Source organism: Panthera tigris, chromosome B2 (assembly GCF_018350195.1).
Source record: "Panthera tigris isolate Pti1 chromosome B2, P.tigris_Pti1_mat1.1, whole genome shotgun sequence".
Taxonomy (NCBI): Eukaryota; Metazoa; Chordata; class Mammalia; order Carnivora; family Felidae; genus Panthera; species Panthera tigris.
In genome coordinates, this window is record NC_056664.1 from 140,884,196 (window position 1) to 140,907,413 (window position 23,218).

General features: G+C 48.3%; 1 protein-coding gene across 4 annotated transcripts in view; it reads left to right on the forward strand.

The window, feature by feature from the left end:
- LOC102972920 (palmitoyltransferase ZDHHC14) overlaps positions 1-23,218 on the forward strand; it is a 532,612-nt gene that overhangs the window by 226,866 nt on the left and 282,528 nt on the right. For all 4 annotated transcript variants that reach the window (XM_042987395.1, XM_042987404.1, XM_042987405.1 and 1 more), the window contains one exon: positions 21,274-21,411. In XM_042987395.1, the coding sequence (XP_042843329.1) occupies positions 21,274-21,411 (138 nt within the window). The remainder of the gene's footprint in view (positions 1-21,273; positions 21,412-23,218) is intronic.

Here is a 23,218-nt window from a genome sequence, read left to right on the forward strand (position 1 = left end):
AGGATGCTCCGCCTCAAGAGGCAGATAGGTGAATGTTTGCTGAAACTAAGCCATCTGTCACTTGCAGGGAGATTTGAAGACTGAAGAAGTAACTTGAAGTTCCTTTCTAAGTTCCTTTCTAAGGTTGTATGTCTATTCATCTTTTTATAGCATGGAGCGTCTTACAGTATGCAACAGTCTGTTGTTTTCCTCACTTGCCAAGAATTGAAATTGGCCCCCAGTAATAGATTTGAGAGTTAAGGGGGCAAAGGATGAAATACACATTACCAGCCATGAAATTTCTTCTTCCTACCTATCTGTTGCCCTGCTAGCTGTTGGGTGTGAAACAGTGTTGCACGAAATTCTACCCACTGTGAGTAGCAGTTGGGCAGGACTCAGCTGTTAAAGGCTGAAAACTTGGGATAGTGAACAGTAACCTGTGTGCTGTCATTCGGAAAGCTTAGTACAAGTTTGTACATTAAAAAAAAATTAAAACTGTGAGAATAATTTGGTTTGTTGGAATATGTTAAGTTTTGTTTCATTCCCAAAAGGTTGAAAAGTATTTTATTTTATTTTTTTACGTTTTTTAATTTTATTTTTGAGATAGAGACAGAGCATGAACAAGGGAGGGGTAGGGAGAGAGGGAGACACAGAATCTGAAACAGGCTCCAGGCTCTGAGCTGTCAGCACAGAGCCTGATGCGGGGCTCGAACTCACAGACCGTGAGATCATGACCTGAGCCGAAGTCGGACGCTTAACCGACCAAGCCACCCAGGCGCCCGAAAAGTATTTTAAATAAAAGACTAATTGAAATGGAAAGATTAGATTAGAAAAAGGGAAAGAAGAATCACTTCTTTAAAAATTAATCACGTTAAAAAAAATAAGGTGCCTGTGAAAAGGAGACTATTTTATGTTTATTAAGGAAGGGAAATGAACACATAGAAACAATTTAGACTAAAATAGCTGTTTGGTTTTTATGATACCATCACGTATTTATAGGGGCTTTTTACTTGAGGAGGTAGTTCTATGTGTTCTCTCATCTGGTGCTCACAACCGGCCTGTGCATTATTCGGGATGGAAAGTATCACCCCCATCTGATAGGGAACTTTGGTTCAGAGAGGGGAGGGACTCGGACATGGTCAAACAGCAAGACTCTAGTCGCCTGAACTAGAAAGCATCCTCCCAAGCCCTGTGGGAGAGCTCATAACACACAGATACAGAGCAGAGAGAAACTCAGCTGAGCCTGAAGGTAAACAGCAGGTGGAGGTAAGACTTTCACGTGCAAGGGAAGACAGTAACCTTCACCCTTCCCTGGTAGAAACATGCCGTTCATCCAACAGCGCGTGCGGCTCTGTGCCCTGGCATACAGGGCGCGCAGGGAGGGTAGGGAGATGAGTCCCTCGTGCTCGCCAGCCTCTACAAGCTTCTGAAGGCTCCAGGATGGGTAGAGAAGGCGAGTGTCTGGCATGACCTAGTTGGGCCCGTCGCAAAGTCATAAGTAAACTCAGCATGACAGTTATTGCCCCGGGATTACTGAGAGGTTAACAAGACAGGATACATGTGTAAGTCCTTCAGATCTTGAAAAAATATCTCATGTATGCCTCTGAAGGTTATAGTACCCTCCTGAAATTGCACCACCTGAGTGTCCTAGATCTCAGCATAGCACAGGCTTTTGTGCTTTCTGTTAGATCAGGCCTTCTCCTCCTCAGGGCTCCCTGGGTCCTTTAAGATCCACGGGGAGACTTTAATGAGGTGAGCTGCGTACTTGAATCAGAAGGTACCAGCAAGCTGATGGCTTGCAGCAACTTGAGAAGAAGCAGGGAGCCCCACACGTGAGAAAGAGTTCAATGATCTGGCCCAACAGTCTGGACGGAGCAAGCTCCCCGACAGGCTCAGAGCCATGAGGACAGGCAGAATGCCGCTTTCTCCATGGGCCTGACTCCCTCCAAGGACAGGGCCCGACCAGGGACCAAGCGCCTTGCTTCTAGGGTTTGCTTAGAGCAGGGATTCCTGATCTGGGCACCGTGGATGGAATTCAGGAGTCCATGAACTTGGATGGGAAAAACAATTACATCTTTATTCTCACTAACCTCAAATGAAATTTAATATTTCCTTCAATTATGAATACAGGCAGCAAACCAAGTTAGCTGTGTTAGTTGACAATAGAAAGCACAGACATTTTCCAATGACGTCACAACTATTGCAAATATTCAGATTCATATTTACACTTGTTACTATTTCACAGTTATGGTAGTTGATAAGCTGGAGCTTCTGTTATTTGGCATATTAATAAGCATGCGTTTTTTTATGTCACAGTTTTTAAATAATTTTGAAAGTAATACTTAGTATTGGTTTCTTTGTCCCCTTGTATATTTTATTAAGTTAATAGCACTTGTGGGGGTGGTGGTGCCCAGGTGGCTCAGTCTGTTAAGCATCCGACTTTGGCTCAGGTCGTGATCTCATGGTTTGTGAGTTCCAGCCCCGCATAGGGCTCTGTGCTGACATCTCAGAGCCTGGAGCCTTGTTCAGATTCTGTGTCTCCCTGTCTCTCTGCCCCTGTCCCACTAACACTCTGTCTCTCTCAAACAAATGAATAAACATTAAAAAAATTTTTTTTTGATGTTGAAAATCCCTTCATTCCCATTGTCCTTGTCTTGATTTCTTTATACCACTGAGAAATACTGGCAAAAAAAAACAAAAAAAAAACCAAAAAAAACAACAACAACAACAACAAAAAACCTTGGTGTAGTTAAAGAAATTAAGACCTTCCCACAAAGGATAAGATGGCATTGTCTTAAATTTGAAGCAAAGATCGTTTTCCAAGTCCCGCTTGGGTTGTATAGTGGTTTGTGTCACATACCTTTCCCCTGAAAGTGGGCAAAAATACGATGGTGTTACAGAGCATGTTCTTGACTCCTATGAGTTAAATTCACAACAATGTCATAACAGAGGGGTATGCCATTGACCATAGGATAAAAGTAACCAGTTTTCTACCAACCATTTTGTGCCTAAAAAACCATTGCTTATTAGCAACTGATTTATAGGTTTGCTTTTCAGTCCAATTAGTTGAACCAAAGAAAAAAAAAAAAAGCTTTTTTCCATCATTGATCACGCTGGGGTTTTGCTGTAGCATAGGAAGTCGCCAGTGCGTGTGCCCGGGATTATTAAAATACTGCGCTCAGAGAAGCAGCGAGCTTCTAGACTAATGATCCTTCAGGGCTATACACGTGGCCACGTAAGCACTTCATTCAGCCTTTGAAGGAATATCTGCTGACTGTTGGTTGTCAGGCCTGTGCTGGGTAGGCACGGGGGCGGGGGGCAGGGGCGGCGGGGTAATGGTGAAGGTGGTTGACGTGGTCCTGCCTGCAAGGAGCTTACACGTGCCTAGCAAGGAACGCAGCCATGGACCAGGGAGGTAGACAGAAAATAGGAAAGTGCAGGGTCCTGTGGGAACACACAGGAGAGGTTCCTGACCCAGAGGAGGAGCGTCCCTTCTGAGAACTACAGGAGGAGCACCCATTGTCTGGTGAAGGGAGGCGGGCAAGTAGAAAGACACGGGGGCAGGTTGGGCAGCCTGTGCAGAGGCCCAGGACAGGGGAACCGAGGGACCAGAGGAGAAGAGGCTGACGTGGAGAGTGCAGGCAGACAGGGCTTGAATGAGAGGCAGGAGGTAAGCAGGGACCTTCCAAGCCCCTTGAGGAGTCTCCATCCTACCCCAAGGACGGTAGAGAACAGAGTGACCTTATTAACCGTGTCGCAGGAAGTTCCCTCTGTCCACCTTACAGACGGTGAACGGATGGATGGTGACAAGACAGAGCCGAGGAGATGGATGGGAGGCTGTTGTCCCAGGGTGGGGACAGGTTCCCTTGGCCCAGGCTAGGGAATGGCCACGGAGGTGGAAAGACAATGTGGATGGATTCCAGAAACATTTCAGAGGAAGAGCCAACAGGAGTCCGTGCTTCATTAAACTCATGGAGTTGGGGCAAAGGGGAATGAGTGACCCTTTGTCTCCTGAGAGTATGGTTATTTCCCCCACGTTAAACATTAATGCTTTTAAAGAGAAACAGAGTCCACGTATTTTAAGCGAATCATGGCACGGTGACCTGAGTCTGTGCTGCACATAACTCACTTTGAGTGCCTGGAAGCCTCTGGCTCTCGGTCCGGAACTCGATCCGTAGCAGCTTACACACGTGGACCCAGAAGCCACGAAAGCGGCTGCACGCAGAGAGCCAGAGCTGCACGTGTCAAGCTGTGAGTGGTTGGTTGGTGTCTGTGAAGTCAGACACAGAGAGGAAAACGAGACAAGGTGGCGGGGGAGTGCTCGAAGATCACGGGAAGAGAAGGAAAGAAGAGGGGGCGGGAAATGCAAATGTAGGGCCGGTGAGGGCAGAGACATAGCGGGCTCCAGGGGCGCCGGGGTCAGAAGCCTCCCGAGGGCTGAGGGCAGGCAGTGCTGGCACACAGACCTGCCGCCCCGGGAGCTGCCAAGGATGCTGACCACACCGAAGGGTAGGCCCCACAGTGACCGTGCTTCCTTTACCCGGAACGCCCCCCGCTGCCAGCATGCTCGCGCCCCTCCCTTGCCAGCTCTGTACGGTTTACAGAGTGATGCCAGAAAGAGCTCTGAGCGTCGTGGTGTCATTGCTTGCCCCGAATGAGGAGCCCATTTTCAGTCCTGCCATAAGCCGTGTCTTTCCCCTCTGCTGGAGCCGCGGGATGGAATACGAGGAGGAAGCCAGTCCTTCTAGAGAGCCCACAGGTGACCAGGGACCGGCCATGGGCAAAGGCCGGACTGTGGGCAAGCATGTAAGTGAGCACAGGAGGAATGAGAGTCTTGTCTCAGGATGTCAGGGACCCTCAGAGGTGGATCCCAGCCAGACCAGGGTCCGCTCTGTCCTGGACTTTCTGCCTAAAAGTCATCAACAGCTTCTTGGAGAGAGAACTAGGAAATAATATCCTAACACACCCTTTTAGAATTTTTGCCCGTGGGGCTCCTGGGTGGCTTAGTCAGTTAAGCATCCAACTTCAGCTCAGGTCGTGATCTCACGGGTGGTGGGTTCAAGCCCCACATCAGGCTCTCTGCTGTCAGTGCAGAGCCTGCTTCAGATCCTGTGTCTCCCTCTTTCTCTGCCCCTCCCCCACGCGTGCTCCCTCTCTCTCTCTCTCTCAAAAATAAATAAACATTAAAAAAATTAAAAGCAAATAATAAACAAACATTAAAAAAAGAAAAAGAACTTTTGCCCATGACTTTGTAGGGTGAGTCCTCACATTCTCATCCCTGGGGTACTTCACATTCCCAGCGGGGTCCTTTGGTGGCATCATCCCCGCGCAAGGAGAGTCCCCAGCCCCCTTACGTACTGTTGTCCACAGACAGCTGAACTGGGTCCACCTGAGACAATCTGGGTCTAGAGAGGGAAGAAGCAAATAACCTGCCTGGCCCACCAAGTCATAGTGAGGTCACCCGTTTCATGTTCTCATCAGTCACCAGGTGAGGCTGGGATGCTGGGAGGGCTCACACCCCAAATGAGAAAAGGCGGGTGAGGCTGGCCCACACCCTGAAAACAAGGACTCCCCCCGATAGACCTCTCAGAGCAGCCTTGGTCTCAGATCCTGCACTTGGCAGGAATGAGGTCTGGGTTCTATTGTGGTGTCGGGGACAGCCACCCCTTCGTGACAAAACGTCACACTGAACGTGCAAAGCCAGGTGCCAGTACGTTCATTTTAAGCAAATGACTACGTGACCCCCTGTCCCAGGGACCAGGGTTCTCCCCCCATGCAAAACCAGCCCAAGCTACTTGGGCAGCCAATTCATAATCAGAATAACAACTGATAAGCGTGGAATGAAAATACAACCACGACAGGAGGCAGAACCCTGCAGGGCCCACCCTGTGCGGCTTTCTAGATACTCGGGCCAGATACTCTAGTGGAGACCGGGAATGGTTTATAAGTGCCCTTTAGAAAAATGCCGTGCTAGAAGACGCTGATAACTTAAAATAATGCATCTAAAATCATTTTTAAAACATGTCTTTTTTATTCTGCACATCATTTATTTAAAAATTGTTTTCAAAAGGGACACCTGGGTGGCTCGGTCGGTTAAGTGTCCGACTTCAGCTCAGGTCACAGTCTCACGGTTCGTGGGTTCGAGCCCCACGTCGGGCTCTGTGCTGACGGCTCAGAGCCTGGAACCTGCTTTGGATTCTGTGTCTCCCTCTCTGTCTGTTCTTCCCTCACTCACACTCTGTCAAATAAATAGACATTAAAAAAATTTTTTTAATTGTTTTCAAAAGAGAAAGATTGTGTGTCTGATGAGACAGTTTGGAAAAGTGCATCTCTGACAACAGGAATGTCTCAACGCCAGAATTTCTGGGGCCTCCGAGGCACTTTTCAGCCTGTCCTGGGCTGGCGCCGTGGAATTCTTTGCGCACTGCACAGAGGACCTAAGACTGGACCTAAGCCAGACGAGAGTGGTCTCTGGCCGCGGGTTTTATATTTATCTGGACAAGAAGTGCTTGCCTCATTTCTGCCTGTAATTGTCAAAGTGCAGCTCCTCTTAAAAAACACTTTTTTGACACCCAGGAGAGCCGCAAGCAATTATCTCATGAAAGTCTGTTTCTCTTGGTCTCACTCTCCCCACACGTGTATCTTTTTGCCTTGCTGTCCCTCTTGGTGTGCGTGTGGCTCCTGGCTTTGTGTCTGGGGAATGTGTGCCCGTCTCTGAGTCAGCTCCCTTTGTCTTCCTGAAGTCTGCCTTTCCCTCTGGTTTATGGCTCCAGCTCAGACCCCTGCCCAGAGCTGTGGACTTAAAGATACCCCTGTTATTCTGACACCTCCACTCAGGGAGCCCAGAGACATCCCCCATCAGGCTGCCCCACGACCCCCACCTCGCTCAGAGCCAAACTGTTTGTTGGTCACACTTAGACTGGCAAACACCTAAGAGTCACTTTTGAGTCCTTCCTCCTCTGTCCTTCGTTGACCTGTGGTGCGATTCTGTACATTTTCTCACTCGGCAGGTCCCAGCTCCAACCACTGCCCTGCCTTTGCACTGTCATGGCCAGCGACAGGCTGCCATCCCCTCTCACCTTGACCGGGCAGGGGTCTCCTGGTGGCCTCCTCCATCCATCTCTTCTCCCCATCCGATCCACCCTCTATGACCTAGACAGAGTGTGATCACATCACCCTTCTCCTTGAAAGTGCTTTCCATGGGGCGCCTGGGTGGCTCTGTCAGTTAAGCCTCCGACTTCGGCTCAGGTCATGATCTTGCAGTTCGTGGGTTTGAGCCCTGCATCTGGCGCTGTGCTGACAACTCAGAGCCTGGAGCCTGCTTCAGATTCTCTGTCTCTGTCTCTCTCTCTCTCTCTGCCCCTCCCCTGCTCACACTCTGTCGCTTTCTCTCAAAAATAAATAAACATTAAATGTATATACAAATTGGTGCTTTCCTGCTGGTGGTTAATAGGAAGGAGGCCAGAATCCTTAACCTGGTCTGCAAGATGTGTGCCCTGCCCACCTCTTCAGCTCCGGGCTCGGCCCCCCTCTCCTGTTCTCCATTCCTGGAACAAGCCACAGTCCCCTCTGTTAACTCCTGCCCACCTTTCAGGAGGACCCCTGGAGTGGTTTCTCAGGGACACCCCCCCCCCCCCCAGGCTGTCTGAGCTCTGGCTTCACCCGCCCAGGCTGTCATGATACACTGAGGGCTTATTTGGAGTGAGAGCTGTGTCTGTATCTCTCATCCCGCATTCTCAGCAACCAGCACTGTGCCTGGCATCCAGCTACTTAGTTAATATGTGCTGGTGGAGGGAGCAAAGGAAGGGAGGGAGGGAAAGAGAAAAAAAACCAAGTGAGTATTCCTCTACCTTCCTTTCCCCACTTTACCTTTCTCTCTTAAAAAAAAAAAAAAAGTGTATTGTTTTTTCGGTTCTATGACTAGGTTAGTGCTCTCAACTGGAACAAAAAAGTTTCCTTTCCCCAATCTAAACTAAATAAAACTCGCAGCCCCACCCTCAAACCCTCAAAGTTCCAGCAGTACAAATGAAAATTTTCAGACTCCAGGAGAAATGGTAAAAAAAAAAAAAAAGAAGAAGAAAGAAAGAAAGAAAAAAAAAAAGAAATTAAATACAAGGGTGATGGGGAATCGGTAACCCTGATGGAGCTCTAGGAGGCTGTCAATGACATGACTGAGAATGTATTCAGGCCTCTTGCAAATATGACGTGTACATAGATTTATTCACTGGGGAAGTTTTTGAGAGCCTGTCATGTGCCTACTACAAATTTGAATAAAGCAGTCATTGCCTTCGAATGTTTTTCTTCCCTGCAACTCACAGTAAGAAATGCATATACCCTGGTGCCCAATGTATACAAATGTATGCAATGTATACAAATGCCCAGATAGGGTTTCATGAGATGCCTATTTTCTCTTCCTCGTCTTTTTTAAAAAATATGAATGCTCGTCACAACCAACTAATTTCAGGACCCACTATTTACTCACAGCCCTTAGCTTGGAAAACCCTGAATAAAACACGGGCCCTTCCTCGTAAGTAAAGCAGCTCCCTTTCGGCGTGAGCGCTCAGCGGCGGTGCGGTTGTGCAGGCTGAGCGGAGAACCAGCCTCCAGCCGGATTGGGGTTTCAGGGCGTGTAATACGGCACATATAGCCGGCCAGTCAGCAGGTAGGAACCTGCCTGCCCGCCTTCTTAGAACAACTCAACCTGAAAATTAGTTGTTTGAAATTAGTTCCTTCATTTTCAGCAAAGTAAACCACAGGTCAGCCGTTCTGAGCCCCTCCCCCACGGGGGTGGGTCTGAGAACAGGCTTCAGGAAGCTGTAAGTAAACTGCTGTGTGTGTGAAGCAGGGGGTGGGGGGGTAGCACAGTTTTCTTCAGGTTTTCAAAGCATTTGGGAATAAAAAAGCTTAGGAACCACTGCCATAGGGGTCAAAAACCCAAGTTTCTGATATTCACGGGAATCAGTGGACGAGAGGGTAGAATCTTAGACTTTGCTTCGTCCCTCTCGTCCCGCTTCCCTCGTTAACCTCAGTTTTTAAAGGATTTTAGCTTTTTCTTTTTTAAATGCGTATTTATTTTTGAGAGAGGGAGTATGTGCGCAAGCAGGGATGGGCACAGAGAGAGAATCCCACGCAGGCTCTACGCGGTCAGCACAGAGCCCGACACGGGGCTTGATCTCGGGAACTGTCAGCTCATGACCTGAGCCAAAATCAAGAGTCGGATGTTGAACCCACTGAGCCACCCAGGCACCTCACTCCTCTCACACCTTCTTCAGCAGCAGCGGGAACCCTCCCCCGGCGGCCCAGCCACTGGGTCTGAGCTGGGTACCTCCGGCAAGTGTCAGCCAGGAGGGTTTTTCTACCTGCCCAGAGGCTTTCCCCATGGAGTGGGATGTTAGCCCCCTGTAAGTCTAACGGTTAGTCACCACATCCTCGCTGTACTTTGGTCTTAGACGCCCTTTGTAAATCCTTTCGGACAATCCGCCAGAATTTCTAGCCATGAATCTGCCTCGATCAGAAAATCACTTTCCCAGACCATAAACCTATGGCAGTTAACAAGTCTGGCTTCGTCGGTGTGCAGGACCCAAGGTTGATTTTATGCTCTGCTGTCTCTGTCTTAAAATTCTTACGCATTTTTTTATAAGATGCCCTATACTTTGATTTTGCAGGGGGCCCCACAAATTATGCAGCCAATCCTGACCATTAGCTAGAACCTCTGGCTTGTTCTTTTGAGTGCCTTGGTTTAAAAAAAGTAATTGACAATCCACTGGCTAAACCAGAGTGACTCAGGCAAGTGCTAGGGGTGCTTGTGCTGAACAACAACAGCAGCTAGAAGACAACATACTATATTTAGCGTCTAAGAAGTCTGCTGATCGGATTTGTGGGGGGAGGGGTGTTTATGTACTCGTGGTCTCAGGGCCACCAGTATATCCTGCGGCTAACCTGGGTCCATAAGAGGGCCAGTTCTTATAAATTATTTATAGCTTCTACTGCTGAAGCCTGCCAGCACCTCCTAACTTTCTGTAGAGTAGACAACAATTGACTTCCATTCTTGAAATTTTTATTTAGCCGTACGATTTTAGAATTTGAGTTGGACAGAACCTTTTGCAGCATGCCCAGCCGCTGGGGCCCACGAACTTGCCCAGGTGACATTGCAAAGCAGGCCTTTAAGATTAGGATAGCAGGTCCTCTCACCTAGGAATCCCGCGTGCTTTCAACCCGCTCTCCTTTTATGACGGCGCAATGCCACACATACTGGGAACTTGGGACTGCTTGGAATAATTACAGGGAACGTTTATTAGTGATTATAAATCTGCGTGTGTGAGGGGGGGTGTGTGTGGTTGTAAGCAGTGGGCCATTTTAGAAGACGGAATATAATGGGGAAACTCAATATATCAAATAGAGGTCTATCTACTCCAGTTGAAAGGGAAGAGGAGGTGACTGATGGGGGAGGGGCACCCCAGCGCCAGCACCCAAGGAGCTCAATTTGGAAATCATCAGTTCTGTGTCACATGGAGGCCACACCTAACAAAGAAAGGGAGGCCCCAGCAGCAGGAGCCGCACAGGGAATGTAAGCAAAGGGCTCATGTGATCTCACTTGCTTTGGGCGATCTTTCTAGCAACAATCTGGAGGGGGATACACTGACCGGGCACTCCAGGAAGATTTTACAGTGGTTCACAAAAGAGCTGATAAGGGCGTGTACCCTGCAATGGCCTGCAGAGACAGGGAGCAGAAGCTTAGGAAAGACAGCAGGTGGGGCGCCTGGGTGGCTCAGTCAGTTAAGTGTCTGACTTCAGCTCAGGTCATGATCTCATGGTTCGTGGGTTCAAGCCCCGCATCAGGCTCTCTGCTGTCAGCTCAGAGCCTGGAGCCTATTGTCGTCTTCTCTCTCTGCCCCTCCCCTGCTTGCATGCACACGCGCGCGCTCTCTCTCTCTCTCTCTCTCTCTCTCTCAAAAATAAATAAATAAATAAACTTAAAAAAGAAAAGAAAAGACAGCAGGAATACAGTTATCAATCCTATTGACCAGCTGGATATGAGAGATGTGTACAAAGGACAGAAACGAGCTCATTCTCTACCATGGGCAACTAGATGCTTGGGGTGCCATTTGCACAGACGAGGCAGGTAGTAAGCAGAGAGTACAGGGGAGCATAAAGAATGTAGCTTTGGACCCGATGGAGGTGAGGTGTCTACAAGACAGGTAGGAATGCCTAGCAGGCAGGTGGAAAGGCAGCCAAGTGCTCGGTCGAGGAGAATGTATCAGTGAGAAGAGTAAAGGCCCCAGGCCGGAGCTTGGGACGAGTGACCCTGAGATATTGCCTCGTGCTCAACGGGAATGACTCTTGTTACCTCCTCCCAACTGTACCCTCCCAAACCTGGATGTCTGCAATTGGCCATCAGACTGTGAACCAGAGGGGCAAAGGGATTGTGGAATGTCATACACGTGTCCTGAAATGCCAGTCACACAAGCCGCTGGAGAAGCAGATACTTGAGGGGGCTGAACATCTGTGCAGAGTGGGAATTTTGGAAACCCTTACAGAGGACTTCTGAGCCTCAGACAGCTTTTCTGCCCACCTGAGTCTGGCTTTGCTTCTATTCTCTTGTCCCAAAAGAACTGGATTGAGCCACCAGAGCCCCTGCCTCTGAGAGTTGCTGGGCAGAGAGGGCACCCGAGGGTCTTCTGGCCAGGGCACAACTTTTAGAAATGGGAAACTGAGGACAGTTATGAATATCATGAATATGAATATCAGTCGCACAGACTGAAGAAGGATCAGAGGAGGAACACCGGCCCCTCCCGCTTTCCTGTCTCACATCTGTCCACGTCACCTTGTGACACCCGTCTGTCCATGTCACCTGGTAACACACAGGTATGAGCCGTAGTCGTGAGACACGGTGTGAATACAGTTGTATTATCAGATGAGATGTGAAAGCACCTTCAAATGTATAAAGCACAGTCTGTATTTTTTTATCACTTCCTTATGCTGGTCTTTGTTGTAACGCTCCTTGTAATGAAGTTGGGTCTACAGTTTCAACTTCAGAAAAATGAAATGTCTCAGAAGTTTTGCAAAGAGGTTTCATTCCAGATAATGTTTTTTAATTACTACTTTGGACACATCAGAGTTTTCTTTTTAAGGGAATCATCATCCATCCCATTGAGTCATTGCGTCCTGCTCATTGACACAGCTCTGTGCCTTAGGTGATGCAGAGTCTTTGCTACAAGATCACAGAAGCGTGTTTACTTTGGAAAAGCGTGCCCATTGGGAACACCAGTTTCCAACTGTGTATATACAGAGTCAAATTAAAAAGTTTTGAAGAGGCTTAGAATTAATGGTCAGCTTTACGTGTGCAACGTACTCATGAGCTAACTCCGTTCTGAAACCTTCATTTTGGGGATAAATTGACTAAGGCTTCAAAAACGATTATAATGGAACATGAAAGAACATGTGACTCAAGAGTGTGGAAGACTTGGGGAAAACAGTGACTAGATATCAGAAGGGGCTCTTGACCCAGGCCCAGCATGGAATAGCCAGGGGACCTGGCCATTCTGTGGCTCCGACCTTCACGGTCCTCACTTACTCCTGCCTGCTGCCTATCTCCCACTGCGAATGTGAACAAGGACTGACGTCCAGAAAGCCCTCAAATGGTTAAGCCATTCTGATGTAAGGTGGGGTTGATACTGATTTCAAGGCCTGGAATTTCTAGAGAAGAACGGAGATGTTTGGGGGGGGTGTCAGTTGACAGTACGGGCTTGTAGAAGATCATTTGTTTTATTCCGTGGAGAATTCAGGGGAACCCCACACAGAGTTTCTGGCCCTGCAGACCCATAGACAGTGAGGCCGGGGCTGAGAGGGGCCTGGCTGGGCTTGGGGGGGTGGCATGCCAGGAAAGGAGGCTCCCTGAGCCTTCCGGTACTGGCTTATCCTGCAGTTCATTTCAGAGTTTTCAGGACACAGCAGGGACCACTAATGTCTCGAGACTGTGTTCTTGAGGACGTACAAATTTGAACTTACGTTACTGATTTTGTCAGAATGATCCAGAGCCCTTTCCAGGAGGCTGAAAGAGCTCAATAGCAGGGCTGTCGTTCCTGAGTCTTCTGAGGGCAGAGATGCTGGGACACCCAGAGCAGGGAAGGAAATGGATTCTCCTGCATTGGGACTGGCATTTCCTAGGATGCCCCTCCAGGACCCAAAACTTAGGGAATTGTAGGATTTCTTTCCTTCTACCTCATAATGGGCTGATTCACTTTTTTTTGAGAGAGAGAGAGAGAGGATCAGAGAGAAAGAGAATCTCAAGCAGGCTCCGTGCCCAGCACAGAGCCCCGATGTGGAACTCGATGTCACGACTGTGAGATCGTGAGCTAAGCAGAGATCAAGAGTCGAACACTCAACCAACTGAGCCACCCAGGCGCCCCTGGGCTGATTCACTTTGTAAAGTCATCATATTTCTATTAACTTCCTTACATCTCCTTTCAAAAACGAAGTCTTCTCCCACCTTCTCCCCCACTTTATTTAGCAACTATTTCTATTTGCTTCTCTGGAGGAACTTTTTCCCCCTCTTCCCAAGTTTCATTGTCCTCTGTGTCTCTAATCAGCAGGTCTCCTCACGGCACAGCCTCCCCCAAAGACTGGCTTCTCCCCTGCGTGCCCTCCCATCCTCCTAGAAGCAGAAAATTCCCCCAGCATTGGAAACCGATGTTAAAAACAGAAGTTAAACTGATAAGAACTTAAGGAAATGGAAATGTGTACAATTTGCCATCTGAGGAGCCGAAGGCACCTTAGCTGTCCATTGTCAACCCCCTCCCTTGATGCCCACAAAAACTCAGCGCTGTGCCAGATAATGGTGAAGCCAGAGCAGCGGTGGGAGGTGCAGGTGAAACCTTGGCAGGGACGCTTTGGCTTCCACATCACTGCCCAAGGTTATGTTAACCTGCATTGTAAACATTACAACGACTCTACATTCCCTAGTTGGTTTTACGTGAAAAGTTCTCATTTTTGAACAAATGGAGCTAAACCCTGTAGACTCTTAATTTATAGGACGTTGGCAAGGGTTCAAGACCGGAAAAATCCACGCGGGTACTAATAAAACACAGAGTCGTGTTGCATTTTATTTTACACCTCAAAGGGGTCTCGGGGCTTATCGAATTCCACTTTTTACATGTGAGGAAACTGAGTCCCCATGCAGAAGTGATATATTAATAACTTTAAGGCCGCAGAAGTAGTTAATATGATATCACAGATAGAATTCATTTTCAGAAAAGGAGGTAAGAAGAGTTGGGAGGGGATAGGAAACCTTCCCTGATACATCCCTTTGCCCCAAATAACCCCCAAGCGCCACCGTGTGAATGAATGTGTCAAATCTGTATGTCTCACAAGGAGTTTCTGCTTCTTCTGATTTTCAATTTGCTGCGAATGAGGTCATCCTTGCAGAGGTTGGGGTACTTCCTTCTGATTGAGGATAGGCCTCTCCAGACATGAGCTAGGTGTCCTCTGCATGGTTCAGGATGCCCTGAACCAAGTGCCAGTCCTGGGTGGCAGCGTTCCATTCTTATTCCCATTCCTGTGATCGGCGAGGGGGGGTGGGGTCAGGTGCCCACGTGTGCTGCTCTAGGAGGGAGGGGTCGGGTCCTCAGGCCCACCCAGCCCAGCTGGCAGAGCAGGAGACAGTAACAGGTGGTGGGTAAGGGTTCAGATGAACACCTGGATTCCAAGGCCAGCTTCTCACCTGCACCTTCTCATCTGTAAAATGGGCATAAGAGCGTCAGCCTTACCAGGTGGTCTGAGAAATAAATGACATAAGTCCCTGCAAGGACTCACTGAGGGTGGATAAAAGTGAGAGGAGGAGGTGGAGTGAGCGTGCCAGGCTGCTTTCCAGAAACCTAACCAGGCCTTGGACACACATATTTTAACTCGGATCTTACCAAAAGTTTAGAACAGCATGAATTATTTAATGTCTAAGAATCACATGGGAGCCATAAAGGCCGGGTGACAATACGTGCCGCTCTACCTCGGCATTCCTCATTTTAAAAAAGAAACCAAAGAGGGGCGCCTGGGTGGTTCAGTCAGTTAAGCGTCCGACTTCAGCTCAGGTCACAATCTCGCGATCCGTGAGTTCGAGCCCCGCGTCGGGCTCTGGGCTGACGGCTGAGAGCCTGGAGCCTGCTTCCGATTCTGTGTCTCCCTCTCTCTCTGCCCCTCCCCCGTTCATGCTCTGTCTCTCTCTGTCTCAAAAATAAATAAACTTAAAAAAAAAAAAAAAAGCTGCTGAGGATTCAACTCAGTTAAAAAAAAAAAAGAAACAAAAGATACCTCACAGGGCAAGATTTGTCCAATTGGGGAAGTTAAAAAAAAAAAAAGTGCTAGGTTTAAAGGAAAAATAATTTTCCATTCCGTACCTTTAACAACACTTACTTTAGATGTAGTAACATTTAAATGAGAAGTTTTTAATTTCAATTGCATAGTTACATCTATTATTTCACACGATTCTCGAGACACTGCTGGAGAAGGAAGTTAGGCTTGTTATTTCCCTTCTCCTGACCAAGCTGAGATGTGGCCCACCTAGAGCCCAGGACCACTGTCTGGAAAATGCAGACTTTTTGGGTCCGCTGCTGCCTGGCCTGAGGGTATGATTTTTCTCTATCTCTGGATCCCGTTCTTGAGGGCCTGTAGTAGAGCCTGACTTTTAGGAGATTTTAAATTCTTAATGTTTCAAGCATTGTATTCCTTTCTCTGGCAACCTTCAAACACAGCTTTGGCAAATATTTTTTCTTTAATATTTCAGGGGACTTTTCTGTCCTGGTACAATTTTAATGCTTCTATTTTCCTTTTTTTAAGGGTCTTTTTCATACTCCATTTCTCCCCCAAATCTTCCTCTGGTCGGGGCTGAGGCATAGTCTCTGCTCAGAATCTGTGGCCCCTGATGGGTAGTCCCTCACTTTTCGTGGTGATTCCCTGGTCTGTAAGGTGTGGGCATAGCACCTGGGGCTACTCTGGGGCTGTTGTCCAGGACAGATGACAGACGATGAAATAATAAAATACATAATCATGTAACAGGCAGTCAGTGAATGGTACCTTTAATCATCATTAATAATATTATTGTTGGGGTGCCTGGGTGACTCAATCAGTTGAGCGTCCAACTCTTGATTTCGGCTCAGGTCATGATTCCAGGGTCATGAGATTGAGCCCCCCGTTGGGCTCCTCGCTGAGTGTGGAGCCTGCTTGAGATTCTGTCTCTCTTCCTCTACCGCTCTCCCCTGCTCTCTCTGTTTAAAATTGATAATCATAATCATAATATGGTCATTATTATTTTGACTTTGGGGTTAACAAAAGAAGACTTTTCTAAAGTGTGCCCCCACTGGCCATTTTAATGGAACCTTCTTTCCCCACTTAGATCTCAGGGCAGGTGACTTTGTGAAGTCGGCTTGCATCCCAAACATAGCATCTGGGTCTCCCTGTGGCATCCTGTGGAGCTTTTCATAAAACCACGTCTGCCTCCCACTGTTAGTGTAGAGGCCACTTCTTGCCATGAGTTGATTGACACTAAGAAGTATCCAGCGGGTGCTTTTAACCTCTGGTCAACAGCTTCCAACCCTCAGCCTTCTCTGAACTCATTCAAATTTCACAGACCCTGCCTTTTCCTCTGGTTGGCTCCCCAGCGATCTTCTCCTTGACCAGCATTTTCAGTGTCTGTTCCTGGCCACCAGGAGCAGCGACTACCCAGAAACCTACCAAAAGCGATTAAAGGCATCTCTTCCTTGGCTTGGTGCATGTTTGTTGAGTGTCTGCCAGGCAATTCGGGTGGCCAGAAATTGTCTCTTACCGCAAGGCTCACCAGGGGGAGGGGAGAACAGATCCACACAGGGTGGTGTGGTGCTAACAGGGCTGTGGGCAGGGCGCCCCCGCTGGCTACTCGGATCTCCAGTTACTTTACAGAACCTTCCAGGTTTATCAGCACCCTGCCCTGCCCCTGTGTTCCATTCCCCACCTCTGAAGCTGTTCCTGTGTGCGGCAAGACTGAGCACAGACCCACAAAACAGCATAGCATAGCCCAGGGAATAGCTCCTAGTGCTTTTTAAAGGAACTCTCCAGAAACGTAGCAGTGTAGAGGCCACTCCCTTCTGGCTGGGTCCGGACCTCAGAATCAAGGGATGTGGCAGAAAGTCCAAAGCGTTTTTTTTAAAGAATCTCCCACAGCACCCCCCACTCCACCGCCAGTACATAGGACACCCGTTTAGTTTTTCCACGTGGAAAATCCACGAGATGACCTCTAATGATAGTCATTCAAAATGTCTCCAATGTTGCAGATTCTTGCAAGTAGCTTTCCAGCTGCTGGGTCCCCCTCTCCTCCTCCAGATGTTCTCCCTCTCGGCCAATTACTGCTTCATCCAGGTCCCCGGGAGCACGTCGTGCACAGCTGTGGCCACTTCCTCTTGTCCCATCTCAGCCTGTCCCCAACTCTTGTCTGCTCTTCTCCCCTGGAAACTGAGTAACAGAAGCCTCCCCACTCGGAACACCCCCAGGCCCCCGCTGAGCTCCTTCCACTCTGAGCTAGGGCGAGTGCGCTCAGAGCAGAGCCACGCGGGCTGGGGTGACACCTCTTGTCCTGCTTTTATCCTTGACCCATAAAGAGAGACTGTGCGCTTGCCAACATTGGTGAGAGAACAGATTGAGGTAGACATTCAGTTGGGTTTTCTCTGTTAGGAGTTCATTCCCAGAGTCTGAGGGGTATCTGGAGGCTGAAAACAAAGCAACCCATCAGATAAGATAAGGAACGCCTTGAAGCCATGGGGCGGTGGTGGTGTTTTCCTTCCTAGCACTTGACGCGGTGCTGGGCGCAGGAAAAATACTCAAGAAAGGCAGCGTGCATGTCGGAGCCAGGATCCTGGAGGCAGAGCAGGGCTTCTTCCCAGCCTTGGTACTCGTGAACTGTGTGACATTGGGCAACACGCTTGCTGGCTTGGATGTCCTTTTGGCAGTATGAGGGCTTATTCAGTCATTTGACAAATATTCATCAAAGGCCTAGAGTAGCGTTGGCAAACACGAACAAAAAATAGATGATTTTGAATAAACGTGGGGGTAGAGCTGACAGGACCTGTCGAAGGCAGTGCGTGGCCATTTTGGTTGGCAGTTGAACGTTGGGAGAAAGAGAATTCACAGTGGTAGAGAATCCACAGAGGAGAGGAGAGGCCCAAGCTGAGCCCAGGGTGCAGCCCACCGCCAGAAGTCAGGCAGAGAGTGAAACTGAGCAAGGGGATGGGAGGAGGGCATGGTGGAGGGCATGGCACGGCGCAGCGGCCATTGGACAGAGATGCCCACCGAGTCTTGGAGGCTCATTTACCGCCGTGTATTCAACACACACCAAGAAGGACGTGGAAAACGTTCAATAAAAGAATTTCACGGGGAGCCTACATTTCAGTGGGATTTTTGTTAGCCTAGAAAGTTTTCAGTAAGACAAGTTTCCAAGTGGAAACTGCTTCCAGCTCAAGACTGCCAGGCCACCAGGCATTCACACCATTCCTGAGACATGACTGGTTTTGCAAGAAGCCTCCCAGACCCCATGAGCAAGGGTCTCATGCACACCATCTACCGTCTTCACTTCTCCAGTGGGTCTGCCTCCCTCAGCCGCTAGTAAACTTTCTAAGCGAAAAACAAAACAACCGTCCACCCCCACAGCCATGGTCAATAGTGGGTGGCCAAGACCCTTGTACTTCGACGGGGGTGTCCACAGTGTTAATGACACCTCCCAAGCCTTAGTGTCTTCTGTGCTGATAGGCGACTTTTGCTTGAGTGAAGAGGTTGAATCCACATATTTTGGATTTGGAGATCAGCTTTCGTAGCTGGGGTCAGAGATTCTGACCTAACATGTGCTCCTGTGCCCCCAAGCCTCCAATTCTCATTCCCATTTTCTGTGCCCATGGATAAAGAAGAGGCTTCTTGAAATGGCACAAAGTCTTGGGAAAATCTCACTGGTTCAGATTTTTTTCTCTCTTTTTGCCCTTCTTTGTGTAGATGTCTCCGGTACAGCCCGCATAGACCAGTGACTTGGGAGAACTGAGGTTGTTTTTACACAAGAGTTCACTTTTCCAGCTGTGTGGCTTGGCGACACGTGTCATCACATGATGTGGTCCAGCAACAGGCATTACTTACCTCACGTGCCAGCCTCTGGTGACAGGCCATCGGGCTGTCACCAGACCAGTGAGGTCTGAAATTTCTCTCCGGGTCCCCTGCTCAGACTGGCTGTTTGTCGTTCGCACCACTGGCAGACAAGCATGACTCTTAGGGCTCCTCTGCCACCACTGTCCCCAGGTGTCCTTGCACCCTTCTCAAGAAGCAAGCTTGTAGGAAACATAAAATAGAAGATGAGTGATTTGTGACAGGTGACCAGAAAGAAAGGCAACACCGCCTTGCCTGACTTTGGTCGGTTTACTTACATGGTCACACCTGATGTGCACCTCTCTGTGTGTGTTTTTAAAATGTTAAGCGTCTGACTTCGGCTCAGGTCGTGTGGGTTTGTGGGTTTGAGCCCTGCATCGGGCTCTGTGCCGACAGCTCAGATTCTGTGCTTTGCGTTCTGTGTCTCCCCCTCTCTCTCTGCCCCTCCCCCCCCAAACAGAATGGATCCACATTAAAATAAACAAACAAATAAATAAATAAAACACACATAGGGATTTAAAATATGAAAATTGAATAGAAGTTAAGCTTGGGAAAGACCCCGTGTAGAAAGCTAACTCATCCCCCCTGGTGTTTTCGGCCCCCCTGGCAGCAGGCGGTCAGATCAGGGTGTGTTAGGAGGGCACTCTGGATAGTCCTTTGGATGGAAAACCAGCCGAGGAGTAGAGAAAAGAGAAGCACTTGGCCATTACTTGCAGGGGGAAGGACGAGTCACAACCTCATTTCAGACGTTGTGTGAAATTCCCGAGGTGAGAAGACACGGGTCTATATGTAGGGAACCGGGGGTGACGGTGTGGAAGTGCCCAGTCCCAGCACTTGGGCACTTGTGGGGTGCCCTCGGGTTCTAGCTCTACTGATTCTGAGCTGTGTGGCCCCACACGAGCAGCCTTCCCTCTCTCTAGGCCTCCGTTGGCTCCCCTGTAAATTAGGGCAGCATCATTTTCCTCCTAAAATGGCTCAAGGCCAGAGGTATCAAGGTATGTGACTTCTCTTAACAAACCACAAAACACTGTGTACTTTGTAAAAAGGCTTTCCCAGACATTACTTAACCCCACAAGGACTCTATAAAAGCATCTCCGTTTCACAGGTAACTTAGCTGAGAACTGTGGACTGAAAGACGCAGTGTCTTACCGTGCGCGTGAAGACCACGGTTTTTAAAATACCAATTTTCCTGCAACTATTGAAAGAGTGGAGGCATTTCCTTGGGAGACCGTTGTCATGGGAGGAGAGAACAAGAGACAATCCCTCTGTCCTGGGACAGGCCCCCTGGACAGGGACCTCCGTCTACAGCCGCTGACGAGAGACGTGTCACTCAGTACCACACGTGCATGCCCACACGCAAGCACGCACGCAAACACGTGACGAGAGAGGTGCTCACTCGGTCCCACGCACAGACACACACGTGTGCACGCACAGACATGCGCGCAAGCGAGGGGCCGAGCCCAGGCCCTGCCCAGCCCAGCACTTAATAGCCATCCTGAGGGAAGGCTGTTCTGTGAACCTAAAAAGCCTGCTGGTACAAAACAGGGAAATCGTCCCTTTTCTAATTGTCACGAGAACTTGAGCGCCTGTTTCTTCAAGTTGTTGTGTGAAAAGGATGCATGTTCCTTGTGCTTTCAAACCAGCTAAGTTCCGTTGAAAGAATGATTCTGTGCTTCAACTGTCTGCATGTTAAGCATTTCTCTGAGCAGTGGATTTGGAAATGCACAGTGTGGTAGGGTTTTGAACAACACAGGCTGGAACTCCATGGGGCCGCTTATACGTGGGTATTTCCCCATAAACACAGCACAGCACCGTGAATGTATTTTCTTTTCCTTCTGATTTTCTGTATGACATTTTCTTTCCGCTAGCTCACTTTATTGTACGAATACAGCATATAGTGCATAGAATGTATAAAATATGTGTTGATCGACTGTGTAGGTGATCGCTAAGGCTTCCAGTCGACCGTGGGCTATTACGGTTAAGTTTCTGGGGGGTCAGAGTTAGATGGGGTTTTCGGCCGTGTGCCCCCACACCGTTCAAGGACCAGCTGCTTCGTCAGAGTATTGGGTAGCAGGGAGAGTTTCCGTCAAGTAAAAAGACATTTTATTAACTGATTTCCGTATTTTTTTTTTCTGCCTCTCATTTCAGAACGGTTTGATCACCACTGTCCCTGGGTAGGCAACTGTGTGGGGAAAAGAAACTACAGATTTTTTTATATGTTTATTTTATCTCTGTCTTTTCTGACAGTCTTTATACTTGCATTCGTTATCACCCACGTCATTCTTCGTAAGTATGCTGGCGAAATCAGATTACGTATGTAACCATTTGCCTGACTTTGGTTTTTGGATTTAATTTTGATTTAATATTTTGATCATTTCGGACTTTCTCTTTCTTCTCTTTCCCCTCTTCCTGGGCCTCTCCTCACTTCCAGCCTGCCCCCTTTTGTGTTTCTCCCCTTTCTCCTCCCCTGCCCTCCCCTCCTTTCCTCCACCCCTGTCACCCCTCCCTCCCTGTCACCCTCCTTGACCTCCCCGGCTGCCCTTCTCCCTGCCCTCTCTCCCTTGTTCCTTCTACTCCCCATTCCTGATCCTTCCAGCCACAGCTGCCTGAACGCCCCAGATCAGGCTGTCTTTCACTTATAAGACTTTTTCCTTGATACACTTGCCCCTGCTGCAACCTTAGTGACCTCACTTTCTCTTTTGCTAAGGGATTCCCTGAAAGAATCATTCCCACATTTTGCACAAAGGATAATGGGCTGCAATGATAACCATCAAATAGTAGTTTTGTTTGTTTTTAACATGATACTGGCTTAAGTGAGAACAGTCACCATCCCTAGAAAACAATGTCTGAGGCTGAAGACTGGGTTTTCTAACACACACACACACACACACACACACACACACACACACACATTAAAAATATACAGTTGAAAAGATTTTCAGTTACCTGCTAAACATTAGTAAATCCCTGGCATATGAAGGAAGCAACATTATTAAAACTGAGATTGGGATATTAACGATTTTAATGTGTATTTGCCTAAGCAAATGACGTTTCTCATTTCCCATTCTGAAGGTCATGACTTTGAATTTCTTTGCTCTCTTGGTTATCCACTTTCCAACAACAGGGAGTGATGAGAAGGAAGTTAATTGGCTTTGAACTATAAACTTAAGCCTTTAACTTCCATTACAGTGCCCATTAGCAACATGAGAGACCAGCGTTGCCTCTGGTCCACATTCCTGAAGTACAGCCATCCGTTAGCAAGTGCAAAGCTTCCTCCTGCAATGTGTCCCTCACTGTATGAACACAAGCCCACTTTCTTCCCCGGGCAGCAGCACTGATACCACAGACGACATGTGCCCAGGCTGAAGTTGGAAATGCATATCCCCTGCTGCTCTTTGGGTCGGGTTTGGTGCAGCCCAAGGTAGGGAGGGCATAGAAAATTTCGCATGGAAACATCGGTCATGATTGGACCTTACGTGGAATCTCCTAAGTTTTCATGGCATTTTAAAACGTAGGTCCCATTCTTTTTGGCTGAAATCCCTTCATCTGAATGTGACCCAAGTTTGTAATCTATGCTTGAGAGCCATAACTTGGGTGGGATCCCAAGAAGAGAATTAAGGTTTATTAGAGGTCTTTTCCACCCTACCTGGGAAGGGTGTTAATGGTGGCCCTTTGCTCTCTATTTGCAGAGTTGAAAATGGCAAAAATGTAGCCAGGGTCCTATCTGCTTATTAATAGGCAAAAGAACCAGAGACAAGAAACTGTGGTTTACACAACTCGAGAAGAAATAAGTGCTGATAGTTGCAGCACATTTATGACCTAAAAAATAGTATTCAAACTTGACATTTTTATATCATCTTTAGCAACTTCAGAATGCTTTCATATGTGTATTACTGAAGTGTATTTATGGCCTTGCCCTTACATCTGGGTATCAAGGGCCAGTTTTCGCTTGCTCACCTGCACACGTGAACTCTGGGAACACACACTCACACACACACTGTGAAGCTGGCCACCTGACAGGAGGGTGGTGTACATTTGGGTACACCCACCACAGTGAGGTACATTTCACTTTCGTCTTCCCTAAAGGTTTACT